The sequence below is a fragment of the Acinonyx jubatus genome, chromosome B4 (genome assembly GCF_027475565.1).
Source record: "Acinonyx jubatus isolate Ajub_Pintada_27869175 chromosome B4, VMU_Ajub_asm_v1.0, whole genome shotgun sequence".
NCBI lineage: Eukaryota > Metazoa > Chordata > Mammalia > Carnivora > Felidae > Acinonyx > Acinonyx jubatus.
The window spans coordinates 88,050,307-88,073,749 of NC_069387.1; the positions used below are offsets into that span (position 1 = coordinate 88,050,307).

General features: G+C 39.9%; 1 protein-coding gene across 3 annotated transcripts in view; it reads left to right on the forward strand.

Moving 5' to 3' along the window:
* The window catches only part of TBK1 (TANK binding kinase 1), a 53,109-nt gene extending 38,608 nt beyond the window's left edge, over window positions 1-14,501 (forward strand). For 2 of the 3 annotated variants that reach the window (XM_027071341.2, XM_053226453.1), the window contains exons 12-21: window positions 99-200; window positions 982-1,060; window positions 1,657-1,778; window positions 1,878-1,954; window positions 2,810-2,849; window positions 3,360-3,461; window positions 3,567-3,663; window positions 4,547-4,653; window positions 4,870-4,941; window positions 11,010-11,789. In XM_027071341.2, coding sequence (XP_026927142.1) covers window positions 99-200; window positions 982-1,060; window positions 1,657-1,778; window positions 1,878-1,954; window positions 2,810-2,849; window positions 3,360-3,461; window positions 3,567-3,663; window positions 4,547-4,653; window positions 4,870-4,941; window positions 11,010-11,061 — 850 coding nt within the window. In that variant the 3' untranslated portion in view covers window positions 11,062-11,789. Of the gene's footprint in view, window positions 1-98; window positions 201-981; window positions 1,061-1,656; window positions 1,779-1,877; window positions 1,955-2,809; window positions 2,850-3,359; window positions 3,462-3,566; window positions 3,664-4,546; window positions 4,654-4,869; window positions 4,942-11,009; window positions 11,790-13,887 lie in introns of those variants that run through there. The other variant, XM_027071342.2, reaches the window with a different exon arrangement.
* Window positions 14,502-23,443: the final 8,942 nt, after the last annotated feature.

Below are 23,443 nucleotides of genomic sequence, written 5' to 3' on the forward strand. Positions count from 1 at the left end.
ACTTGTCTGAAGAGTAGTAACAGCAGTGTAATTAGTGATGGACAAGAGGAAACAAATCATTCCTTAGGTAAACTAATGAGGGTATTATTATTTTTTAGAGAATTAGTTAAAGATGATTATAATGAAACTGTTCACAAAAAGACAGAAGTTGTGATCACACTGGATTTCTGCATCAGAAACATTGAAAAAACTGTGAAAGTGTAAGTAGATTACTTCCATACTAATAGTGGTGAAAATGTTAAACATTCACTTATGTCGTTATCCTCGGCGTAGTAGAACATGCTGTGCAAATGTTTGAGTCGAGACACCACTTTCGATTGAGTTACTTCCTCACAAAGCCAAAATTATTTAGTTGTCTCAGTACGAAGTGAACATTTGGCGGCATTTCTCCTTCCCCTTACAAAGGAAGAGGTGATCCGACAGAAACGTCTCAGTTTTTAATTTTGCAAAGCAGACACTCTGAATAGGAAAATATAGAACCTAGAGTCCACAAAGGAAGCGGGAAGAGGTATTCTAGAACTGTATTTTAGTAGTTGTAGAATTTGGGGATTACTTTTAGTTTACTCTTACTTATTAATCTTATCCCTGAGACTGTTTTGAAACAATATTTTAGACTTCTCTCTTTCTAGGCTGTATTATTTGTACTGCAGAAGAAATACAATAATTGAATTCAGTATGACCTCCAATCTGTAATCTAGTAGTTTGACCATTATCATGGCGTAAGACTGTTGGAAATTAAGTTGTCTTTTATATTTTGTATAAAAATTTATAAGTAGGAGTATATAAAATTCCTTCTTATAGAGACATCAAGTTTTCTTGGAATCTGTTGCTTATAGGCTTTGCATTCAATATTTTATTCTTAAATAGTTACGATAATAAAAACTCAGGTATAATTTATAAAACATCTTTTAAAATCTTTATATTCAAAAATCTGTATATTCATTATGCTCATTGAATTTTTCCATGCTTGTTTTCATACAGATACGAAAAGTTGATGAAGATCAACCTAGAAGCAGCAGAGTTAGGTGAAATTTCAGACATACACACCAAATTGTTGAGAGTGAGTATTTACACAATTATGACAGTCATTGGCTCATAACCTATTCCTTTGCTAGTCAGATTAGATCTCAGCTTTCCTAGAAAGATGATATACCTAAAGGATTTCCAGAGAAGGGGTAGCCTTTTCCCATCTTTAGGAACTATTTACAATATTTAAATTCCCTTACTGACATGAAGTTCTTCATGATGTTTCCAAGTGCCTGCTTTGCTTTAAGTCCTTTTCTCTCTAAAGTCTCTCTCAAGTCTCCCTTTAAAATCCATAATGCTCAGGGCGCCTGGGTGGCTTAAGTCGTTAAGCATCTAGCTCTTGATTTCAGCTCAGCTCATGATCTTGTTCATGAGTTCACCCTGACAGTGTGGAGCCTGCTTGGGATTCTCTCTCCCTCTCTCTCTCTCTCTTCCCTTCCCCAGCTCACTTGATTGCGTGCTCTCTCTGTCTCAAATAAATAAACATTATTCTTAAAAAGTGGGGGCAGGGCACCTGGGTGGCTCAGTCAGTTGAGCAGCCTGCCTTGGCTCGGGTCATGATCTCATGGCATTCTGATTATTGTTTCTGTATTTTGCTGATCTGCATCTGAACCCACCGGTTTTATTTAGCTTTCCAGTTCTCAGGGAACGATAGAAACCAGTCTTCAGGATATCGAAAGCAGATTATCTCCAGGTGGATTGTTGGCAGACATGTGGGCCCATCAAGAAGGCACTCATCCAAAAGATAGACAGTAGGTTATATAACTTTATTGGTAGTTTCTGCTCTTATTCTTAAATGTCCTTTTTCACATTGACTTATATAATTTCCTTGGATTTTTTTTCTTATATAGTGTAGAAAAGCTACAAGTCCTGCTAAATTGCATCACAGAGATTTACTATCAGTTCAAAAAAGACAAAGCAGAACGTAGTGAGTAAAATTTGCCATTTGTTAATCTAATGAATCAATTCTACTAGTTGTAATTCAATTGAATTCATTTGGTATATTTCTGAGGGTGGTTCCTTAAGTTATTTATTTCAGAGACTTGATTCTGTTGGGAAAGAGGTTGAATATACTAAAAATTATTCCTAAAAACAATCTTTTGAAAATTTTAAATCAGGGGTCCTGAACTCCAAAATCTCTAGAGGCCAGTCATAGAAAAGAAAATGATTGGCCACTGGAGACAGGAGGACAGGAGAGGAGGTACCCCGTCTAAAGAGGAGAGCCACTACTCAGATTCACCAGATTCATTGCCCAATCTTCCTGTTCTCAAGGGAAGCTGGAAGTACAGATCTTATTAAAAACCCTGGGGACACCTGGCTGGCTCAGTTGGTGGAGTGTGTGACTCTCGATCTTGGGGTCATGGGTTTAAGCCCCACGTCGGGTATAGAGATCACATAAATAAATAAATCTTTTTTTTTTTTTTAAAGGAAAAAAATGTCCTGATTTTAAATGTTGGCAGTTAATTTTTTTTTTCTTTTTTTGATGTTGACACTGTATAGATCAAATGAAAGCATTGGGCTACATATCTAAGCCATGAGTCATGAGTTTGTGACATCTACTCTAAACTCTGCCTTTTTGGGGTGCCTGGCTGGCTTAGTCGGTGGAATATACAACTCTTGATCTTGCAGTTGTGAGTCCCACATTGGGTGTAGAGATTACTTAAAGATAGAATCTTAAAAAGAAAACCCTCTTACCCTTTTTGAAGTCATAATTTCAAAAGATAAAAACTTTTGCATGACTCTGTGATTCTACATTTACAGAAGCAATATTTCTTATTTGTAGGACTAGCTTATAATGAAGAACAGATCCACAAATTTGATAAGTAAGTGTCCATATTATGTTTAACAATTGTTTTCAGGGTTATGTTATTAATATAATTCCTCTTAAAATTGAAATTAATTACAATGAAAAATACATTTTCATCTTAGCTTTACAGAATTGTTACTGTGTATGTACATATTTGAGGTCCATGTGTCTGGTCCCTGATAGAGAGGTTGAAGAGAAGGGAGAATAAGGAGGTGGTCTTCTGCTTCACGTGCTCTGATTGCAGAAGGACAAATAAGGAAGAACATAGACAAGGCCAGGCTTAACCACTTTCTTACCTTGACTTCATTGAATAAGTATTTGTAACCATTCTCCTTTATGAACCTTCTCTTTTGCTTCCTGCTGCTATAATGTCGATTTTAGAAACCTTTGGCTTTTTACTATAAATATTCTAAAGCCGTAACAGTCATTATTAAGAAACATAAGTTTTATATGTTTGAAAAGTTTTTAATATTGGAAGTAGAAATCGTGACATTGGTTTAAACCTACGATTATTTCTAAATTATAGGCAAAAACTGTATTACCATGCAACAAAAGCTATGACCCATTTTACAGACGAATGTGTTAAAAAATACGAGGCATTTTTGGATAAGTCAGAAGAATGGATGAGGTAAGTAAGCTTTGTGGTTGACTGCACAATGTACAATTCAGTGAATGTTGTATTTTTTAAGTAACATTGATATTAGACTGCTTATTGATTCTTTTTGGTTTTCAGAAAGATGCTTCATCTTAGGAAACAGTTATTATCACTAACTAATCAGTGTTTTGATATTGAAGAAGAAGTGTCGAAGTATCAAGATTATACAAATGAGGTATGACTATGAAATGTATCTAGAAAACATCTTTTTCCTACTAGGAAAAAAAATGTATTTCTTCTCAGTTTGAAATGATTGAAAAGGGAGAAATAGGACATAAATTGCCTTATATTCAGTTCTGTTTACCCATTTGTAATATGTGTTTTGAGCCAAGTTTTCAGAACTTAGATGTCTTACAATTAAAAGCATATGATAAAATATTTAAAAAAAATTTTTTTACATTTATTTATTTTTGAGAGACAAAGAGAGACAGAACACTAGTCGGGGAGGGATAGAGAGAGAGGGAGATACAGAATCCGAAGCTGTCAGCACAGAGCCTGACGCAGGGCTCGAACTCACAAACCGTGAGATCATGACCTGAGCCGAAGTCAGACACTTAACTGACTGAGCCACCCAGGCGCCCCTAAAAGCCTATGATAAAATATTTTTAAAAAAATTTTAAAGCATATGTTAGAACATTCTTTTATCTATAAGAAAAGTTTTCTTTAGGGGCTCCTGGGTGGCTCAGCTGGTTAAGTATCAGACTTAGGCTCAGGTCGTGGTCTCACAGTTGGTGAGTTCGAGCCCCATATCTGGCTCTGTGCTGACAGCTCACAGCCTGGAGCCTGCTTCGGATTCTGTGTCTCCCTCTCTGTCTGCCCCTCCCCCACTTGCACTCTGTCTCCCTCTCTCTCCAAAATAAATAAAACATTAAAAAAATTTTTTTTCAAAAGAAAAGAGAAGATTTTCTTAGAGTATTCACTTAAGTACTGTATCATTCATGGTTTTGAAATTAAAATTTAAAAGCTATAAAGGGCTTAATAAACCTGGAACATTTGATGTAAGATCTGTAGTTTGTACTTCGTTCAGTGATTGATGTGAATTTTTTTCGATGTTTTAGTTACAAGAAACTTTGCCTCAAAAAATGTTTGCAGCCTCCAGTGGAATCAAACATACCATGACCCCAATTTATCCATGTTCTAATACATTAGTGGAAATGACTCTTGGGTAAGAAATTTATTATTTGGTAACTATTATGTTTCTGTTCATTTTTATTTCAGTTTGTGATCTTGCTCTTTTATTTTGAAATTTTTGGTATTTGTGGTGACTATACTTGCTAATGTATTTAATGGCTTACTTCAATCAAGAGAGCTAAAACATGGTGTAATTCTAAAACATTTGCATACTTTTTTGAGCAGAGACATTCTTACTTTGTTTGTATAGTATGAAGAAATTAAAGGAAGAGATGGAAGGAGTGGTTAAAGAACTTGCTGAAAATAATCATATTTTAGAAAGGTGAGTAATGGAAATGCCATTCTGCTCTGTGATTTTCTTTTTTTTTTTTTTAAATGTTTTTATGTTTGTTTATTTTTGAGAGAAAGAGAGAGAGAGAACATGAGCAGGGGAGGGGCAGAGAGAGAGGGAACACAGAATCAGAAGCAGGCTCCAGGCTCCTAGCTGTCAGCACACAGCCGGGCGCGGGGCTCGAACTCATAAACCGAGATTATGACCTGAACCGAAGTTGGACACTCAACTGCCTGAGCCACCCAGGTGCTCCTCTGCCCTGTGGTTTTCTGTGCACTAGAGCACATATAGATCTAAACTTGTACCTGTCTATCTGTAGTAGTAGGTTAAATAGTGGGAAAAGGATAGATATCAAGTCAAGAACCCTTATGTTTTGCGATTTCCGTGGTGCCCTACATGTAATGTGCTTGAGGTTGGTTGGATAAAGACAAGTCAACTGTGATTGATTCCATTTTATAGAAGCACTGGTTAATAGAATTATTTGCTTATTTGAGTCAGTTTGTGAAAATGAAAATTTTTTGCACATTATTTTTCATACATCTTCTCATTAGAATCATAAGTTTAAATTTTGGAATCAGAATGGCTTATTAAGAGGCACCTGCCTGGCTGGCTTAGAGCATGTGACTCTTGATCTCAGGGTTGTAAGTTTGAGCCTGACACCGGGTGAAGAGATTACTTAAAAACAACATCTTTCAAAAGGAACAAAGAGTGGCTCATAAGATGCTGGTGCTCTGGTGCTCTGTAACTTACAAGCCTTCTGCAAACCTCTGTGCAGGTGAGCACCCTCTGTAAATGCAGTTCCTTGAGAGCTGGGTATCAGCTTTTCCTACATATCCTCATAGATCAGGGAGGGGCACCTGGCTGGCTCAGGCAGAAGAGCATGTGACTCTTGATCTTGGGGTCGTAAGTTTGAGTCCCACATTGGGTGTAGAGATTACTTAAATAAAACTTAAAAAAAAAAAAAAAAATCCTCATAGATCAGGGAGAGAGAGAATTGGAAAACACCCAGAGCCAGTAAACCCACTTTTGAATGCTATTTCCTCGTCCCAGTTCCTCAGGGAAGTTAAGGAATATTTGGCTTTCTAGTAAGAACCCTTCTCTTTGAAGCCCTTACGTGCTTATCGATATGTTCTCTAATTCCCAGCATACTAATAAAAGTACTTCACACTTGTGTGACGTTTTATATGCTTGCAGGGCACTTTCACACTGTGTAAGCTTGCTCAGCATGCATTCCAGCCTCGTACAGTAGCTAAGCAGACAGTCTCTATCCATGTTTCACAGGTACTGAAGTTCACACCCTAAGAGGTGAGCTGGAGCTGGAATCTAGCCTCCTACTTCCTCATACAGTCTTATCCCCCCTGGAACTACTCTCGCAAATAAAAGAACCAAAGAAAGTTTCCTGTCGTTTGGAAAGATTGTCAGAAAGTCACATGATTTTTTAGCTATGTGCAGAAAGTTATTTGACATTTCTTTTCTTTTTTTTTTTTTTAATTTTTTATTTTAGAGCGCAAGTAGGGGGAGAGAAGAGAGAGAAAGAGAGAGAAAATCTTAAGCAGCTCCACACTCAGCCCAGAGCCCAATGCAGGGCTTGATCCCATGACCCTGGGATCACAGCCTGAGCCGAAATCAGGATCTGGACGCTCAACTTTGACTGAGCCACCCAGATGCCCTGACATTTGTTTTTTGGTGTGTTTTTTTTAAGATTTTTTTTTTTTTTTTTTTTGAGTAATCTCTACACACTATGTGGGGTTTAAACCCAAAACCCTGGGGTCAAGTTGCACGCTCTACCCACTGAGCCAGCCAGGTGACCTATTCACTTCTGCAGTATTATCAATTTTTTCTTTTTTTTTATACATATATATATTTATTTTATTTTTTATAATTTAACTTTATTTTTTATTTTTTTTAATTTACATCCAAATTAGTATATAGTGAAGCAGTGATTTCAGGAGTAAATTTCTTAATGCCCCTTACCCATTTAGCCCATCCTCCCTCCCACAACCCTTCCAACAGCCCTCAGTTTGTTCTCCATATTTATGAGTCTCTTCATTTTGTCCCCCTCCGTTTTATTATATTATTTTTGTTTCCCTTCCCTTATGTTCATCTGTTTTGTCTTTTAAAGTCCTCATATGAGTGAAGTCATATGATTTTTGTCTTTCTCTGACTGACTAATTTCACTTAGCTATCAATTTTTTCTCAATGAATTAGTTTTTAGAATACATTCTATAAAGATTTCCTACAATATATGATTGTAAAAATTTGGAAATGAAAGGCTCTACCTGCCTTTTCTCATGATCCCCTTCCACCCCTGCAGAAGTAATTACTATTAACAGTTTGTTGTGCATGTACGTTTTATGTGAATGGAATCATTCTGTTCATACTGGTTTAGTCTTTTTTCATCTAAGACTGTATCACCGGTACTTTTTCATGTCCATATATATAGCTCTATTTTTTTCTCATTGTCTTTCTTTCTTTCTTTCTTTCTTTCTTTCTTTCTTTCTTTCTTTCTTTCTTTCTTTCTTTCTTTCTTTTTTAGAGAGCGAGGGAGAGCAAGCAGAGGGGGGACAGAGGGAGAGGGAGAGAGAATCTTAAGTGGGCTCCATGCTCAGCACAGGGCCTGATGTGGGGCTCAGTCCCACAACCCTGAGATCATGACCTGAGCCAAAATCAAGAGTCAGATGCTTAACCAACTGAGCCATCCAGGCACCCCATTTAAAGATTTTATTTTTAAGTAATCTCTACACCCAATGTAGGGCTCAAACTCAAAACCCCAAGATCAAGAGTTGGATGCTCTGAGCTAGTCAGGCGCTTCTTTTTTCTCATTTTCAGCAGCTGCCTAATAGACTAGTGTATGGCTCTGCCGTATCTATTTGGCTGTCCTATTTGTTGGGCATTTAAGTTGTGTTAATTTTTCACAATTATAAACCATGCTTCAGTGAACTTATTTGTATGTATACCTTCATGTACTTGTGTAAGAATATTTGAGAGATTGGAGTGCCTCAGTCACTTGAACGTCTGACTCTTGGTTTCGGCTTGGGTCATGATCTTGCAGTTTGTGGGTTCAAGCCCCACATCAGACTCTGTGCTGATGGTGAGGAGCCTGCTTGGGATTCTCTTTCTCCCTCTCTCTGACCCTCCCCTGCTTGCTCACTCTCTCAAAATAGATAAATTTTGGTAAAAAAAATTGTTTAGGGGCACCTGGGTGGCTCAGTCGGTTGAGCGTCTGACGTTGGCTCAACTCATGATCTCGCAGTTTGTGGATTCAAGCCCCTCCTCGGGCTCTGTGCTGACAGTGTGGAGCCTGCTTCACAGCTGTCTCCCTCTCTCTCTGCTTCTCCCCTGCTCACATTCTCTCTCTCAAAAACAAATATTAAAAAAATTGTTTGGGGCACCTGGGTGGCCCAGTTAATGAAGTGTCCAACTCTTGGTTTCAGCTCAGATCACGATCTCACGGTTCGTGGGTTCTGCACTGATGGTGCAGAACCTGCTTGGGATTCTCTGTCTGTCTCTCTCTCTCTCTGCCCCTTCCCCATTCACACTCTCTCTGTCTCTCCCAAAATAAATAAAGTTTAAAAAATAAATAAATAAAAATTGTTTAAATAGGGCTGCCTAGGCAGCTCAGTCAGTTGAGCATCAGACTTTGGCTCAGGCCATGATCTCGCAGTTCACAAGTTTGAGCCCCACATCGGGCTCTGTGCTGACAGCTCAGAGCCTGGAGCCTGCTTCAGATTCTGTGTCTCCCTCTCTCTCTGCCCCTCTCCAGCTTGCACTCTGTCTGTCTCTCTCTCAAATGAATAAAAACATTAAAAAATTTTTATTTTTAGTTTAAGTAAAATAAAAAAAGAATATTTGAGGGATCAATTTCTAGATGTTTCTAGATGTGGAATTGCTGGGTCAGAGGGCATCACATTTAAATTTTTATAAGTATTAATTTTTTCTTTTTTCTTTATTTTTTTATTATTTTGAGAGAGATAAAATGCATGTGGGAGAGAGGGAGAGAGAGGAACCCAGGCATGCTCCGCACTGTCAGAGCTGAGCCTGACATGGGGCTTGAACTCGGGAAACTGAGATCATGACTTGAACCGAAATCAAGAGTTGGACGTTCAACCAACCGAGCCACCCAGGCACCCCAATTTTTTCTTTTCTTTTCTTTTCTTTTTTTAATTTTTTTTTTGACGTTTATTTATTTTTGAGAGAGAGAGAGACAGAGCATGAATGGGGGAGGGTCAGAGAGAGGGAGACACAGAATCCGAAACAGGCTCCAGGCTCTGAGCTGTCAGCACAGAGCCCGATGTGGGGCTCAAACTCATGGACCGTGAGATCATGACCTGAGCCGAAGTCGGACGCTTAACCGACTGAGCCACCCAGGCGCCCCACTTTTTTTTTTTTTTTTAAGGTTATATATTAGAGAGAGAGAGAGAGAGAGAGCATGTGGGGTAGGGGCAGATAGGATCCCAAGCAGGCTCCACGCCAGCAGCACTGAGCCTGACTCAGGGCTCAAACTCATGAACCGTGAGATCATGACCTGAGCCCAAACAAGAGTTGGACGCTTAACCAACTGAGCCACCCAGGCGCCCCTGTTTATTCAAATTTATACGTGTGTGTGAATTGCCTGTTTGTTTTAAAATCTTTTTTGTATTAGTTTATAGCAATTACATAGTAATTTTTTTTTTTTAGTGCCCAATTTAGTTTCTTTACAACCTTAGCTAAATATCAGCAAGGAGAAGAGACTATTAAGTAATGCTTTTAACAAGCTTTTATACTCACTTTCTTATGTCATATGACATAGAATCCCCACTGCCCAAAGCAAGTCCCATAAGTCACTTTCCCGTTTTACTTGCAAGTTTATGTAACAATATGGGTGATACGACATGGTGTAATCGTAACTTAAATGTTAAAGGACTATGTACGGATTAGTGCCAGAACTAATAATGGAATCCGGGTCTTGAGCACTGTCTCCACATGGGTATCTCCTTATCACTTTATTTCTTTCATATCTAAAAATCACATAATACCACCCTTCCCAGCTCAGTTTCCCCTCCTATTTCCTCATTCTATTCAAAGGAACCACCTTTCCTTCTGCTTCTGTGAACATACGTCATTTTAGACACTGTTTTTTATTGCCTTTCATTAGTTTGGTGATCTTCCTTCAGAATGTTTCCATTTTCCCCCTCTCAGCCTCATCAGACCCCCTTTCCTCCTCACATGTGAGCTGTGGTGATAACATATTATCTATCTTCCTAAGCCCAGGCCTTTCCCATCTGTCATGGGCTAGTACAGCCAAAGGTCTAATCATGCCATGCCACTCCTTTGGCCCAACAATTTCTAAACTCTTCTTACCTAAAAGGTCAAATCTAAATTCATACTTGAAATCCCAGGATATAATCCTCTGGCCAGCCTATTCACTCACCTTCATTTCCCACTAGTCCCCAAAATAACATTCCATTGTAGCAAGGTCGCTTTACTTAACTTTACATAATGTACTCTCCGTTAAGTATGTCTCACCTACTCCCAACTCCTTATCTTCGCTTTTCTAAATCCCACCCCACCAAAAGGAAGTTGTCCAATTGTTTCTAATACTTTCTAGATCACATCACTCAGCCTTTTCTCCTAAGAAGTCTCCCAAGCCACTAATTGGTATTTTTTTCACATATTTATAATAATACCACCGTGTTTCAGTAAAAATTGGGGACATCATAGCTGCTTGAACTTTTTTTTTTTAATTTTTTTTTTAACGTTTTACTTATTTTTGAGACAGGGAGAGACAGAGCATGAACAGGGGAGGGTCAGAGAGAGGGAGACACAGAATCTGAAACAGGCTCCATCCAGGCTCTGAGCTGTCAGCACAGAGCCCGACGCGGGGTTTGAACTCACGGACCGTGAGATCATGACCTGAGCCGAAGTCGGCTGCTTAACCGACTGAGCCACCCAGGCACCCCAGTTGCTTAAACTCTTAAATAACAGTTTATTCATCTGAAAAGTACCCTGTATACTCTTTAAAATGTTGCAGGCCAAATAAATGAATCTTCTGAGATTTCCTGTTTTCTTTTGTGTTTTAGGTTTGGCTCTTTAACCATGGATGGCGGCCTTCGCAATGTTGACTGTCTTTAGCTTTCTGGGAAGTTCGAGAACAGTTTTAGTTTGCACAAGAAAATAATGCTGAGACATTCATTAAATGAGTGCCTCTATAAGTGGTCTCTTATTTCTACAATTCAGTATTTGATGTGGTCATGTAAATATGTACAATATTGTAAATACACAAGAAAATATATAAATTTTTGGCTGCTGTTAAGATGTAATTTTACCTTTTAACATTTATAATTATATGAGGACATTTGACCTCAGTGAGCACTAGAAGAAAGCCATGACTGATATGTTGAAATACTGGAGTAAGGCTAACTGGGTTGTTTCTCCGCCTGCCTACTGGAAACATGTTTTAAATGGAACCAAAATTGTCATCCTTACAAATCAGAAAAGACTGATAGTTGACAGGTTTGTAAGTGATAGGATGAAGTGGCTTCTCTGGGCGAAGAGCAGAACCAAACCACTGTTTTACTAGGATCACAATTTTGGGGGAAGGTTAAAGTGACATTATTTCATTTTACAAGGTGCCCAGATCCCAGTTATCCTCACGTCTCTTTAATTTCAGATAAATTATTGAGCAAAATTTTTAAAGTGATTCAATTATTAAAAACTATTCATTTTATTTTGGCCATAAGTGTATGACTGTCATAAAAAATTTTAGGGTTATTTCCACTGTTTCAAGCTGTATATTTCTTGTTTAATTTAATTTTGCTTACTCCATCATGAAAAAATATCAATAAATTTCTCAATTTTAATGTAAAGAATTTGTATTTTTCTGTGTACAACAGTTTGAGAAACAAAAGGTGTCTTTTGAAAGAAAGAATATCGATGGTGATGGTAGTTATTCTCAGACTGTTGGATATATGGACAGTTTTGTTTCTCTTCTAAGTCTGATTCCAAGTTTAGTATAAGTTCTCCCATAAATGTATACAAATCTAAACGGAACATTCTCTTTGAAAAATCTACCCAGTATGTTCAGCAAGGAATTATTTCTCCAACAACGGTGTGGTTTTGGTTGTGGTTTCTGATTTACCAGATTATTGAAGTGTGCATGTACACAACCTGCATATCACAAAGATACCACGTCCCAAAGACTGAATAAATTCGACTCCCATGAGCATTGGAAAACTGAAAATGGATTAGGACTTAATTTGAAATCGCAATGCATTACTGTAGTGGAGAATTTTAAGCATCATCTGTATGCATTCTAGACATACATGCACAAGTAGGTAAATGGTCTCTGTCAACCACCTGTCCGGGCTTAGAGTTTGTGGGGGGGGGGGGGGCTATCTGTTAAATCCCTCTTGATTTTAATTTTCCATCCGACTATCTGACACACGTGTATTTAATTGTATCATTTTTAAATCTGCATATCACTGAACACCAGGTTATGTGATTCCTTAATACGTTTGCAGATTTAGTTTTCAGCACCTCTGGAAAAGGTCTCCAATAAACAAACTCTTGCTGCGGGGACTGAAATTTTAGGAGCTGTATTGTTAAGAGCAAATCCATTCCGTGTTAATATTGGTCAAGAGTTAAGGTTTTATTCCCCATTACAGCAACATGGAAACCAAGCATTCTTGCTTTTTAATATTTTACCTTCAAAAATAGAACCCTCTTTCAGAACATTTTAAGTTAATAAATACATGGTGATACTACTCTGCTAACCTAATAATAACCTAATAAGTTGCATCTCCAGTCTAGTAGCCTTTTTTCCATATTAGGATATATTTTCAAACGGTAGGGATTAATGATGTAAAAACGGTATATAGTTAGTGGATTTAGTTTTTCACATAAGTTATAGTTCTTTTTTTTTATTATTTTAATGTTTATTTATTTATTTTGAGAGAGAGAGAAAAGGCTGGGAAGGAACAGAGAGAGAGAGGGAGAGAGAGAATCCCAAGCAGCTCTGTGCTGTTAGTGCAGATCCCAAGGTGGGGCTTGATCTCACAAATCGTGACATGTGACTTGAGCCTAAATCAAGAGTTGGACGTTTAACTGACTGAGCCACCCAGGCACCTCAGGTTATAGTTCTAACACCAGAAGAAATAAAAATGAAATAAGTGAACGTAAAGCATATGGGAAAAAAGATACTTTTGAGCAAATCAAAAAGGAATTAGTGGTTAGGAAAGAGATGTGAAAATAATCCCATAACATCTTCTGGAGTTCCAGGTTCAATTATTTTGGAAACTACCAAATACTGTATTAGTGGCTTATAGACCTCCTTACACTTTGTCAAGCAGGGTGCCTCTTCTTAGATACAAAAGATCTTTTCCTCAAAATTCTTCTTTAAAATATATTTATCAGTAAATTAACCAGAAAGAAATTATAATAATCTTGGATTTTTCTTGTTTTCCTGTTTTTGTTTGTTTGTTTTTGAGAGAGAGGTTTCTGAGTGAATAGGTTCACTTTCGTGTTCTATGCTAAAAATAAGTAAGTTGTTTGGAATTAAAGGCACTGTCAGTAGGAATAAACAATCTCCACTGAAATATCAAAAATCTATTCTCCTGGGGCACCTGGGTGGCTCAGTGGGTTAAGTGTCCAACTTGGATCATGATCTCACAGTTCGTGAGTTCGAGCCCCTTATCAGGCTCTGTGCTGACAGCTCAGAGCCTGGAGCCTGCTTCAGATTTGGATTCTGTATCTCCCTCTTTCTCTGCCCCTCCCCTGCTGGCACTTTGTCTCTCTCTCTCTCTCTTTCTCTCTTTCTCTCTCACAAAAATGAATAAATGTTAAAAAAAAAAAAAAAGTCTGTTCTCCTTTCAGAATCACAGTCACAATCAGGACTAACCTTTTATTTCTGATTTCACTCCACTCAGAAGTGCCTATTACGCATTATGCTTTGTCTTTCAGGAGGTGTTGAGGGTAATTTACTCAAATGTTTAAAACTGAGAAGTGTTGAAAATATAAAGAAGTTGTAAAACTCTTGTTTTAGCTGGGTCCAGCACCCTATATCCCACGTTTAAGAAGACTAAAGTTGGGGTGCCTGGCTGGCTCAGTTGGAAGAGCGTGCAAATCTTGATCTTGGGGTCGTGAGTTCAAGCCCTATGTTGGGAGTAGAGATTACTTCAAAAACAAAAAAACTGAAGAACCTGCAAAAGTCTTACACTGTTGTTTTTAGTTGGACTTCCTCCCCACTTGTCACCCAGACTCAAATCCAAATTCCTAAGGAATACTGAAAATGGGATAGAAAATAAAGACACCGACCTGGAAATAAAAGTTGGTGATAGCATTTGCGTTACTTAGAGTATAAGTCAGCACCAGAAATGTAGTGTGATGTATAAAAGCATACCCCAGGGGCGCCTTGGTGTGGCTCAGTCGGTTGAGCGTCTGACTTTGGCTCAGGTCATGATCTCATGGTTTGGGAGTTCAGCCCTGCATCAGGCTCTGTGCTGACAGCTCAGAGCCTGGAGTCTGTTTCGGATTCTGTGTCTCCCCCTCCCTCCCTGCCCCTCCCCTGTTCACGCTCTGTCCCTCTCTCCGTCTCAAAAATTAATAAACATTAAAAACAAACAAACACAGCCTAGACGTTACATCAGGATGTTTAGGGACTAAGCAAGCTGTGATAAGTTTCTTTCCGCATAAAAAGGCGCAAGGACCAGTGGTTAGACTGGTGTCTTCAGGTGTGATGACGGGAACGTCAGTGCCAGTTGCTTGATAGACCGCTAGATATTGGTGTCTGCTGAGCTAATATGCAATAAGGGCAAAGGTCTAGAGAGAGATTCAACAAAGGGCTAAATTCTAAAATAGGACCCTGGAAAAAAATCTTGTTCTTTTACACATTTCTTGGCTGGTAAGGATCCGTCAAACTTTTTTTTTCTGGGATCCATTCCTGCCCCAGTTTAAAACACATACTGTTTTTTCACTGGAAAAAAATTTCAGTTTGTACAAAATAAAACATTTTTTAATTCGTACAAGCAAACGTGACCTAGGCTATTGCTTTGGGAGGCAGCTTGTTAATCACCACCAAGTCCCACAGATTGCCACTGAGATTCCAATGGATGCTGAGCTTAGTGGATACCGGTTACTTTGTTCCTCTGTGAATGTAACTTCTTATGAAGGGGGAGGGGCGGGAGGGTGTGGGGAGTCAGTGCTTAAAAATTACCAAGTGTTACAATAGGTTAGAGTTTCTGAAGCTTAAAACTCTTTCTTTAGAAAGAACATCTATTAATACAGTTTCTAGTTATGAGGGCTAAGGTCTAAAGGACAAACCAAAGGAATGACAGGGGAAGGGGATTTAGGGCTAACAGGTGGTCCCCAGACATATTGGCTGGAATAGAGTTCACAGCCAAAGTGTCATATGTGGGTGTTACTGTGTTTTCCTCATCCATGCTCTCTGTAGGGAGTCATTCTGGAACATGCATAGTTCTAGCTATGGCCATAAGAAGTGACTTCAACAAGACCTTCAGAAGAATAGCCCGGCTCTTTTACTGGTTCCCCAAATCACTGACCTGCTCAAAGAATCGGAAATCCAAGTTGGTCTGGAGCCAAGGTAGAGGTAAGTTTTCTCAAGCTAATGCTTCATTACAGATACTTTTTTTCTGTTAGTAGTGTGGGGCCTCCCTCAACTATGGAGAAAAAAACAAAGCTCTTAAGGCATTATTTAACATGGTCATTTGAGGAAAAACAGAAAATGAAAGCAATTTGAAGGTGAGAGATTAAAAACCATGAACATTTCTGTAATTCCAATTTTATGCTTCATAGGCATGTAAGTTCAGAAAAGTTTTCTAGAGAAAGGTGGAGAATGTTTAGCTTTAAAAAAAAAAAGTAACAAAAATAGCTTTTATTTTCAATGAACCTTAATTTGTTTGTAGAATTAAAATCCTTCAGAACAAACAGAAAAGAATGATTAAATGACTGAGTTTCTCCTTTTCCTAGAAAACTAAAAAGGTCAATGGACTTTATATTTCTTTGGTTTGGGTCAGTTTCTGCAGCATATTTTAGTCAGGTTTTGGGTTTTGTTTTTGTTTTATAGTCAGGTATTGATGTGAGATTTTAAAACACTTTAAATACACTACCACATAAAGCTCTGCATTTTCTTTATTTTTTTTAATGTTTATTTATTTTTGAGAGATAGAGAGGGAGGGGCAGAGAGAGAGGGAGACGCAGAATGTGAAGCAGGCTCCAGGCTCTGAGCTGTCAGCACAGAGCCCAACACAGGGCTCGAACTCACAGACACGAGATCATGACCTGAGCCAAAGTCGGATGCTCAACCGACTGAGCCACCCAGGTGCCCCATAAAACTCTGCATTTTCTATTCAGCCCTGCCTGACTGGAGTTTAAAAGGGTTGTGGGGCGCCTGGGTGGCTCAGTCGGTTAAGCGTCTGACTTTGGCTCAGGTCATGATCCCATGGTTTTTGGGTTTGAGCCCCGCGTTGGGCTCTGTGCTGACAGCTCGGAGCCTGGAGCCTCATTCTGATTTTGTGTGTGTGTCTCTCTCTGCCCCTCCCCTGCTCATGCTCTGTCTCTCAAAAATAAATGTAAAAACAAACAAAAAAAAATATATTTTAAAAGGGTCAGAGGAGGGGGTAGGGAATGAAGGGAGTAAGGAAGGGGTCCTGGTCTGGTGTCTGAAGCCGGAGCTGGCTTTCACCTTTGTCCTCTGGGGCAGGAGGAGGGTCCAGCACAGCACCTAGAGCAAGGTAAGCAAACTCTCTTTATCAGGTTCCATCCTGCAACAGGATTACAGTTGTGATCACGTGTCCTTTGACGCCCATATAGTTCTGTGTCTTATATGAGTACTTAACATTTTCCCCTTCACTGGTAGATTATCAAACAGAATCTGATGATACAGTCGATGATCTAGAAGCAGATCCTCTCTTATTTTTTTTTTTTTCAAGTAAGCTCTACACCCAACATGGGGCTTGAACTCACCACCACTAGATCAAGAGTTGCATGCTGTACCCACTGAGCCAGCCAGGCACCCCCACATCTTCTTTTAACGAAAACAAATGACAGGGCACCTGGCTGGCTTGGTTGTTTAAGTGTCTGACTCTTGATTTCTGCTCAGGTTATGATCCCAGAGTCATGGGATCAAGCCTCTTGTCCGGCTCTTTGCTAATTGTGGAGCCTGCTTAAGATTCTTTCTCTCTTTCTCTCTCTCTCTGTCCCTTTCCCTCTCCCTCCGTCTCCTCCTCTCCCCTGCTCGTGCTTGCTCTCTCTCTAAAATAAAAACCAAAACCAGAAATGACTGTGATCTATAATCAGGAAGAAAGGTATCTGATTAAGAAACTTACAAAATGTAAGGCCTAGTACATTTCAAGCATGTATTTTCCCTTGAATTAAGATTTTATTTTATTCTCTTTTACTGTCAAAATAAGTTAAAAGTCCCTCTGTTTGTATATATATATATATATATATATATATATATATATATATATCATCCTTCAGATATGGAACAGCATAATTTAGATGTCAGAGCCCCCAGGGAACTTAGAAAAATCATCTTCTCCAATCCCCTCTTTTTATTTTATTTTTTAATTCTATTTATTGTAAGTGATCTCAATACCGAATGTGGAGCTCAGACTTACGACCCTGACGTCAAGAGTCCCATGCTCTTCTGACTGAGCCAGCCAGGCATCCCTCCAATCCCTTCATTTTAAAGATGAGTAAATTACCTCCAAAAGGTTAAGTAACTTCACCTTCCAAAACTATTATATGGGAAGAACCAGAAGTTTATCCTACATCATAATTATTGACCCAGCACTCCTAATTTCTGCACCACAGTGCTATGGGGTGTGTGCATCAGAGAATGTGAACATATAAGCCCTCACAGCATATTTTACAGATAGCCTTCATTAGTGGGTCATCTATCCTTGGGAAGTTTGGTTATTTATTTCCAAAGCAGAACTTGCTACTATCCTCTTTAGTTTGGAGATTAATAGCCTGTATCCAGAAATCATTTTACTTATGATCTGATAAGATACAGCCTTTTGATGAGATATTACCCCATCCTAAGGAGATTATTTAAATATATGCCTTACAGAATTACATCTCCTTAAAAGCAAGAATTATCTTCTATCCTGTCTCCGATACTTAAAACAGTATTTTGTGTACTGGGCAGTTTAATAACTGTTTGTCCTATTGAATTGACATGAATACATCCCTGTGGGATCTGAGTTAGATGAATTAAGAACGAATTGACTCATGGAGTGCCTGGGTGGCTCAGTTGGTTAAGTGTCTGACTCTTGATTTTAGCTCACGTCATGATCCCACACATATCTGATCTTCGTGGGTTCAAGCCCCACATCAGGCTCTGCACTGACAGTGCGGAGTCTGCTTTGGATTCTCTCTCTCACCCTCTCTCTCTGTTCCTCCCCTACTTGTGCACTCGTGCTCTCTCTCAAGATAAATCGAAAAACTTAAAAAAAAAAAATGAATGAATTGTCTCTTAGAAATAAGCTAATCCCTGGGATCTTTCCTCCAACCTTTTATGTAGACTGATGGATTGTGGCCACCTACAAAAGATTGCTTAACATCAGGTCACCTCTTCAGGATTATACTCTTTCTGTCACTTATTGATATCTTATACTCTAAAGGTGCCACAGAAATAAGCCAAGGGTTCCTAACCAATTCCATATGAAAACTTAAATGGTCTCAAGGCAAGGCAAGACAAATGATTGATTTTTTAATTTTATTTTTCTTAAGTTTATTTTGAGAGAGACAGAGAGTGAGCAGAGGAGGGGCAGAGAGACAGGGAGAGAGAAACCCAAGCAGCCTCCGCACTATCAGCTCACAGCCCGAGGAAGGGCTCGAACCCACGAACTGTGACATCATGACCTGAGCCAAAATCAAGAGTCCGTCACTTAACCAACTGAGCCACCCAGGCACCCCTGATGGATCTTTTAGTACCAATAAGTGAAAGCCTTCAAGTAGTAGCTTTATCACCAGGTCACATTGGCTAACTCTCCTTTATTTCTTCTCCGTCTCCCCACCTTAGAAAGCAGTAAATTACACCAAAGCATGAACTAGGAAGAAGTGTAGAAAGTCAACAAATCTGAACTCAGTACATGTCGTAAGCACCTCACTAATGTACGGTCTGGAAGGGAAAGAACAGGGAGGGGCATGTGAGGAAATCCACACTTAGTGGCCTGGAGCCATTTCTAATCCAGTTGAGAAACCTCAGCTATAAGTGGAAACTACCGAGCTCAGGAGCAGGGCTCGGAAGGGAAGAGCTGGGGACCTGGGCGTCAGACCTTGCTCCTGCTGCTGCTGCGGCAGCCCTGAGCAAGTCACTCGACCTCCCTGATGCACGATTTCTCATCTGCAAGATGTATGGATTGGACTTGATCTCAAAGACTCCTTCCAGTTTTCCAGCTTCGTAATGCCATGACCCTAAGATACGGTAATATAGACGAAGAGCTGAACAGTTGCTGAACAGAGCAAAAACGGAGGAAGGATTCTTGAAATCAAACAGCATATCGCTGTTTGATTGCCGATATCTGAGACTATGTAAAATCCTATTTAAGGAGCTTCCACACCAAATGCACGCACGCTCTTTTTTTAAACAAATACGAGATCTAGACTCTCCATACGTAAGAAGGTGTGAGATGAATCACAGGGAAGGAGGGGCCCCAGGGGGGTCTTTTATACTAAAGACCTTCTCTGGTTCTCCCTCTCACCCCTTTTGCCCCAGGTTTTAGCAGTTAACTCAATGAAATTTGGTGACTGAACAAAAGTCTTAGCTTCCTATAAGGAGGCAGATGTGAGCACATCTGGAATACCCAGAAAACCACCTCCCTCCCATGGAGAAGAGGACAAAGGGGAGAGCTGCTCACCAGATAGCATCCCATTTGTTGCCAGTGTTCCATGGTTCCCTGGAGCCCTCGTAAGGACACCCCCCAACCTTGCAAGCAGAAGAGCAAAGAGTAGGGTGTAACCTCCTGGTAGCATTTATTCTGTGCATCAAGACGACTTCACAAAATCAACAAGGCCTGTCTTGTACTTAGTGGCCTATAAAAAGCAACCAATTGGGGTAACTGGGTGGCTCGGTCAGTTAAGCTTGATTTGACTCTTGATTTTGGCTCAGGTCATAATCTCGTAGTTCGTGAGTTCAAGCCCCACATTGGGCTCTGCACTGACAGTGCAGAGCCTGCTTGGGATTCTCTCTCTCGCTCTCTCTCTCCCTCTCTGTCTCAAAATAAATAAATAAACATTAAAAAAAGAAAATGAAGACTACCCTGACTCTGAGAGAGAACAAGCTGGACACAGATGTACAATTATCACTATCTGGTTATCTTTCCTCTGGGAGGAGAGAGGAGGAACTTTAGATGCAAAAATATATATTTTTTCACATACACACACAAGAAGAGTTCTTACAGATGATTTAAACAATAACTCGGGGGGCACCTGGGTGGCTCAGTTGTTTGGGCGTCCAACTTCAGCTCAGGTCATGATCTCACAGCTCGTGAGTTTGAGTCCCGCGTCGGGCTCTGTGCCAACAACTTGGAGCCTGGAACCTGCTTCAGATTCTGTGTCTCCCTCTCTCTCTGCCCCTCCCCTGCTCATGCTCTGTCTCTCTCTGTCTCAGAAATAAATAAAAACATCAAAAAAAAATTAAAAAAAAATAAACAATAACTCGGGCCATACTAAGAAAACACCAATACTTACGAATCTCTGAAATGTGGAAGCTGAGGGTAAGAGCCTGCTATCTTCAATGAAGTTGTCTCCCGTCTAGACAGCCGAGACATTCTTCCCTGCTGAGGCACCTCTCAAATGAATGACCTCATGCATGTCCACATTCCTCAAAGTGGCCACGACCATTCCAGGTGTTCCTCAGCGAAGTTATGTCAGGACACAGTGTAAGTTTCCTGGAAGACAAGCCCATGAGAAAGTGGCTGATGGTGGATCAAAAGATACTGCTTCTGAGCATCTCAGCCCTCGACCCTGAAGAAGCCATCCTGACTGTTGACCTAACAGTCAATAGCCTGCTGGCCACCAGAATATGTGAAGAGAAACTCTCTCCCAAAACAAATTTCTTATCCGCAGACAAGGCTGAGGAGCATTCTTCGGGTCACCCAACGTATAAGATGTTGGATAAGCAGAAAGAGAAAGGACAAGGTGTTAAAAGCCAGATCTCACCAGAAGGTACCAAAGTCTATTAAAATCCTCAAATCTCGGGAGGTAAATAATAAACCCAATGCTGAAGAGCCTGAGACTGTTCAGAGTCTAGATTCAGTGCAAAGCTGATATAGTCAAGAGACAGACCTTGAGCAGGTGAGGCTCCGGGGTCTCAGGTATGCATGTTATTACCAAGGCAAGGGTCCCACTAGAAGCAGCCAGGGTCTTGGGCAAATCTGAAGGACCTCCTACCTGTCCTAGTTCAATTGTCCTAGTTCAGTCAGTTTAGCATCCTGGAGACAGACCCGTAAACGATACAAGGAAACCCTCACTCCAGAGCAATCATGGGATGTCTCCCCAAAAGAATGGTAGGTAGGGACACCTGGGTGGCTCAGTCGGTTGAGCGTCCAACTTTGGCTCAGGTCATGATATCACGGTTCGTGGGTTCAAGCCCCGCGTTGGGCTCTGTGCTGACAGCTCAGAGCCTAGATCTGCTTCGGATTCTGTGTCTCCCTCTCTCTCTGCCCCTCCCCCACTCTCACTCTGTCTCTCAAAAATGAATAAACATTAACAAAAAAATTTTTAATAAAAAATTAAAAAAAGAAATGGTAGTACGAGATGGGGGAAATGATGGCGGTTAGGTCAAATGTAAATGAAACAGGGTTTTGATGGGCTCAAAGCAGGGCTATGCATAAAAGGATCAGCATCAGGTCTGAACTGCAAAGTGGCCCAATGCCTATGTCTTTGGAAACCACTGGTTAGATGAATATGGAATGTCATATTTAGAAAATCCTTATCTGCAGTTGTGTGCCTGGACTGGGAATCAAAGCTGCCATGTTGTGTCAAAGTGACTTAGGCCCTCAAGTGACAAGTGTGATGTTTCATTCTTACGGATCTTACTTCAATCAGCAAAATTTCTCACAGTGCATGATTTGGGGGCTGTCTCAGGGAACATTATGACACTTTATAGCTGCATGTGAGAGAAACATTAGCATTATCTGTTTATTTTCCCAGACTGATGAATCATAGGAGAGAGTTTAACTTTGTTTTTAATGTAAGTTTTTGTAGAAATGTTTCATTTTAATTTTTTTGAAATTTTTATTTATTTTTGAGAGAGAGAGACAGAGAGAGAGCAAGTGGGGAAGGTGCAGAGAAAGAGGGAGACAAGAGGATCGGAAGCAGATTCCCCACTGACAGCAGAGAGCCTGATGTGGGGCTCGAACTCATGAACTGCAAGATCATGACCTTAGCCAAGGTCAGACGCTGAACTGACTGAGCCACCCAGGTGCCCCGAGAGTTTAACTTTCTTAGTCCAAACTACTTTGTTCTTCCTATATTTTTCAATAGCCTCTCAATACAATTTTATTTATAATGAAACATTTTAGAGGTAACCTGTCACTTTCATATCCCACCCTTACCCCCAAGCCCCAGAGCACTCTTGTTCCCATATGGACATATTGCTCAACAATGGTTGAGCCTTTATCCTGGAAATTCCCTTTACCTCTTTCTTCAGTTGGATCCCCTACTTCATGAGTCCTATTTCTTTGTTCTTTGTTTACTCCTTCCTTTTAGTGGACATCTAGTAGCTTTCTGTAACAAGGGCTCATGAAAGGCATTTCATGTCTCATATGCAGAAATTCCCACAAGGAAGTGCTTTGGAATGGGTCCTTTTAAGGCTATTTAACTTGGGCCACCTGGGTGGCTCAGTCACTTGAGCGTCTAACTTCAGCTCAGGTCATGATCTCTCGGTTCATGAGTTCAAGCCCTCAGGCTCCCCGCTCTCAGTGTGGAGCCCACTTTGGATCCTCTGGCTCTCCCTCTCTTTCCGCCCCTCCCCCACATGCACTCTCTGTCAAAAATAAAACATTAAAAAAAAAAAAAAAGATAATTTATTTAACCAGACACTCACTGGGCCCTTTCAAACCGGAAACCCGTGTCTTTCAGTTCTGGGAAATTTTCTTGCATTATTTCTTTGATAATTCCCTACCTTCTGAGTCTTCTATTCTCCTTAAGGTTACCATACCTCTTAGATTAATCCTCACTGACCCTTTAGCTCCCAGGCCACCTCTTTGACTTTTCATCCTGCATTATATCCTAGCAGCTGGTGTGGGCTCCAGGAGGATGGAAACTTGTTTTACTCCTTATCCCCAGTCCCTTCCCCAGGACCAAACAAGTTCTGGACAGTTACGTATAAACCTAACAAACTCTAGAGGGACCAGAATTACTTCCTTTCAGTTTTGGAAACTCTTAATTATATAATTACTTAAGAAAAACAGAAATATTAGGAAATAAAAGGACTGAAAAGTGATGAACGTTGAAACAATGCAATGTAGCCTCTTCTGACTCACGG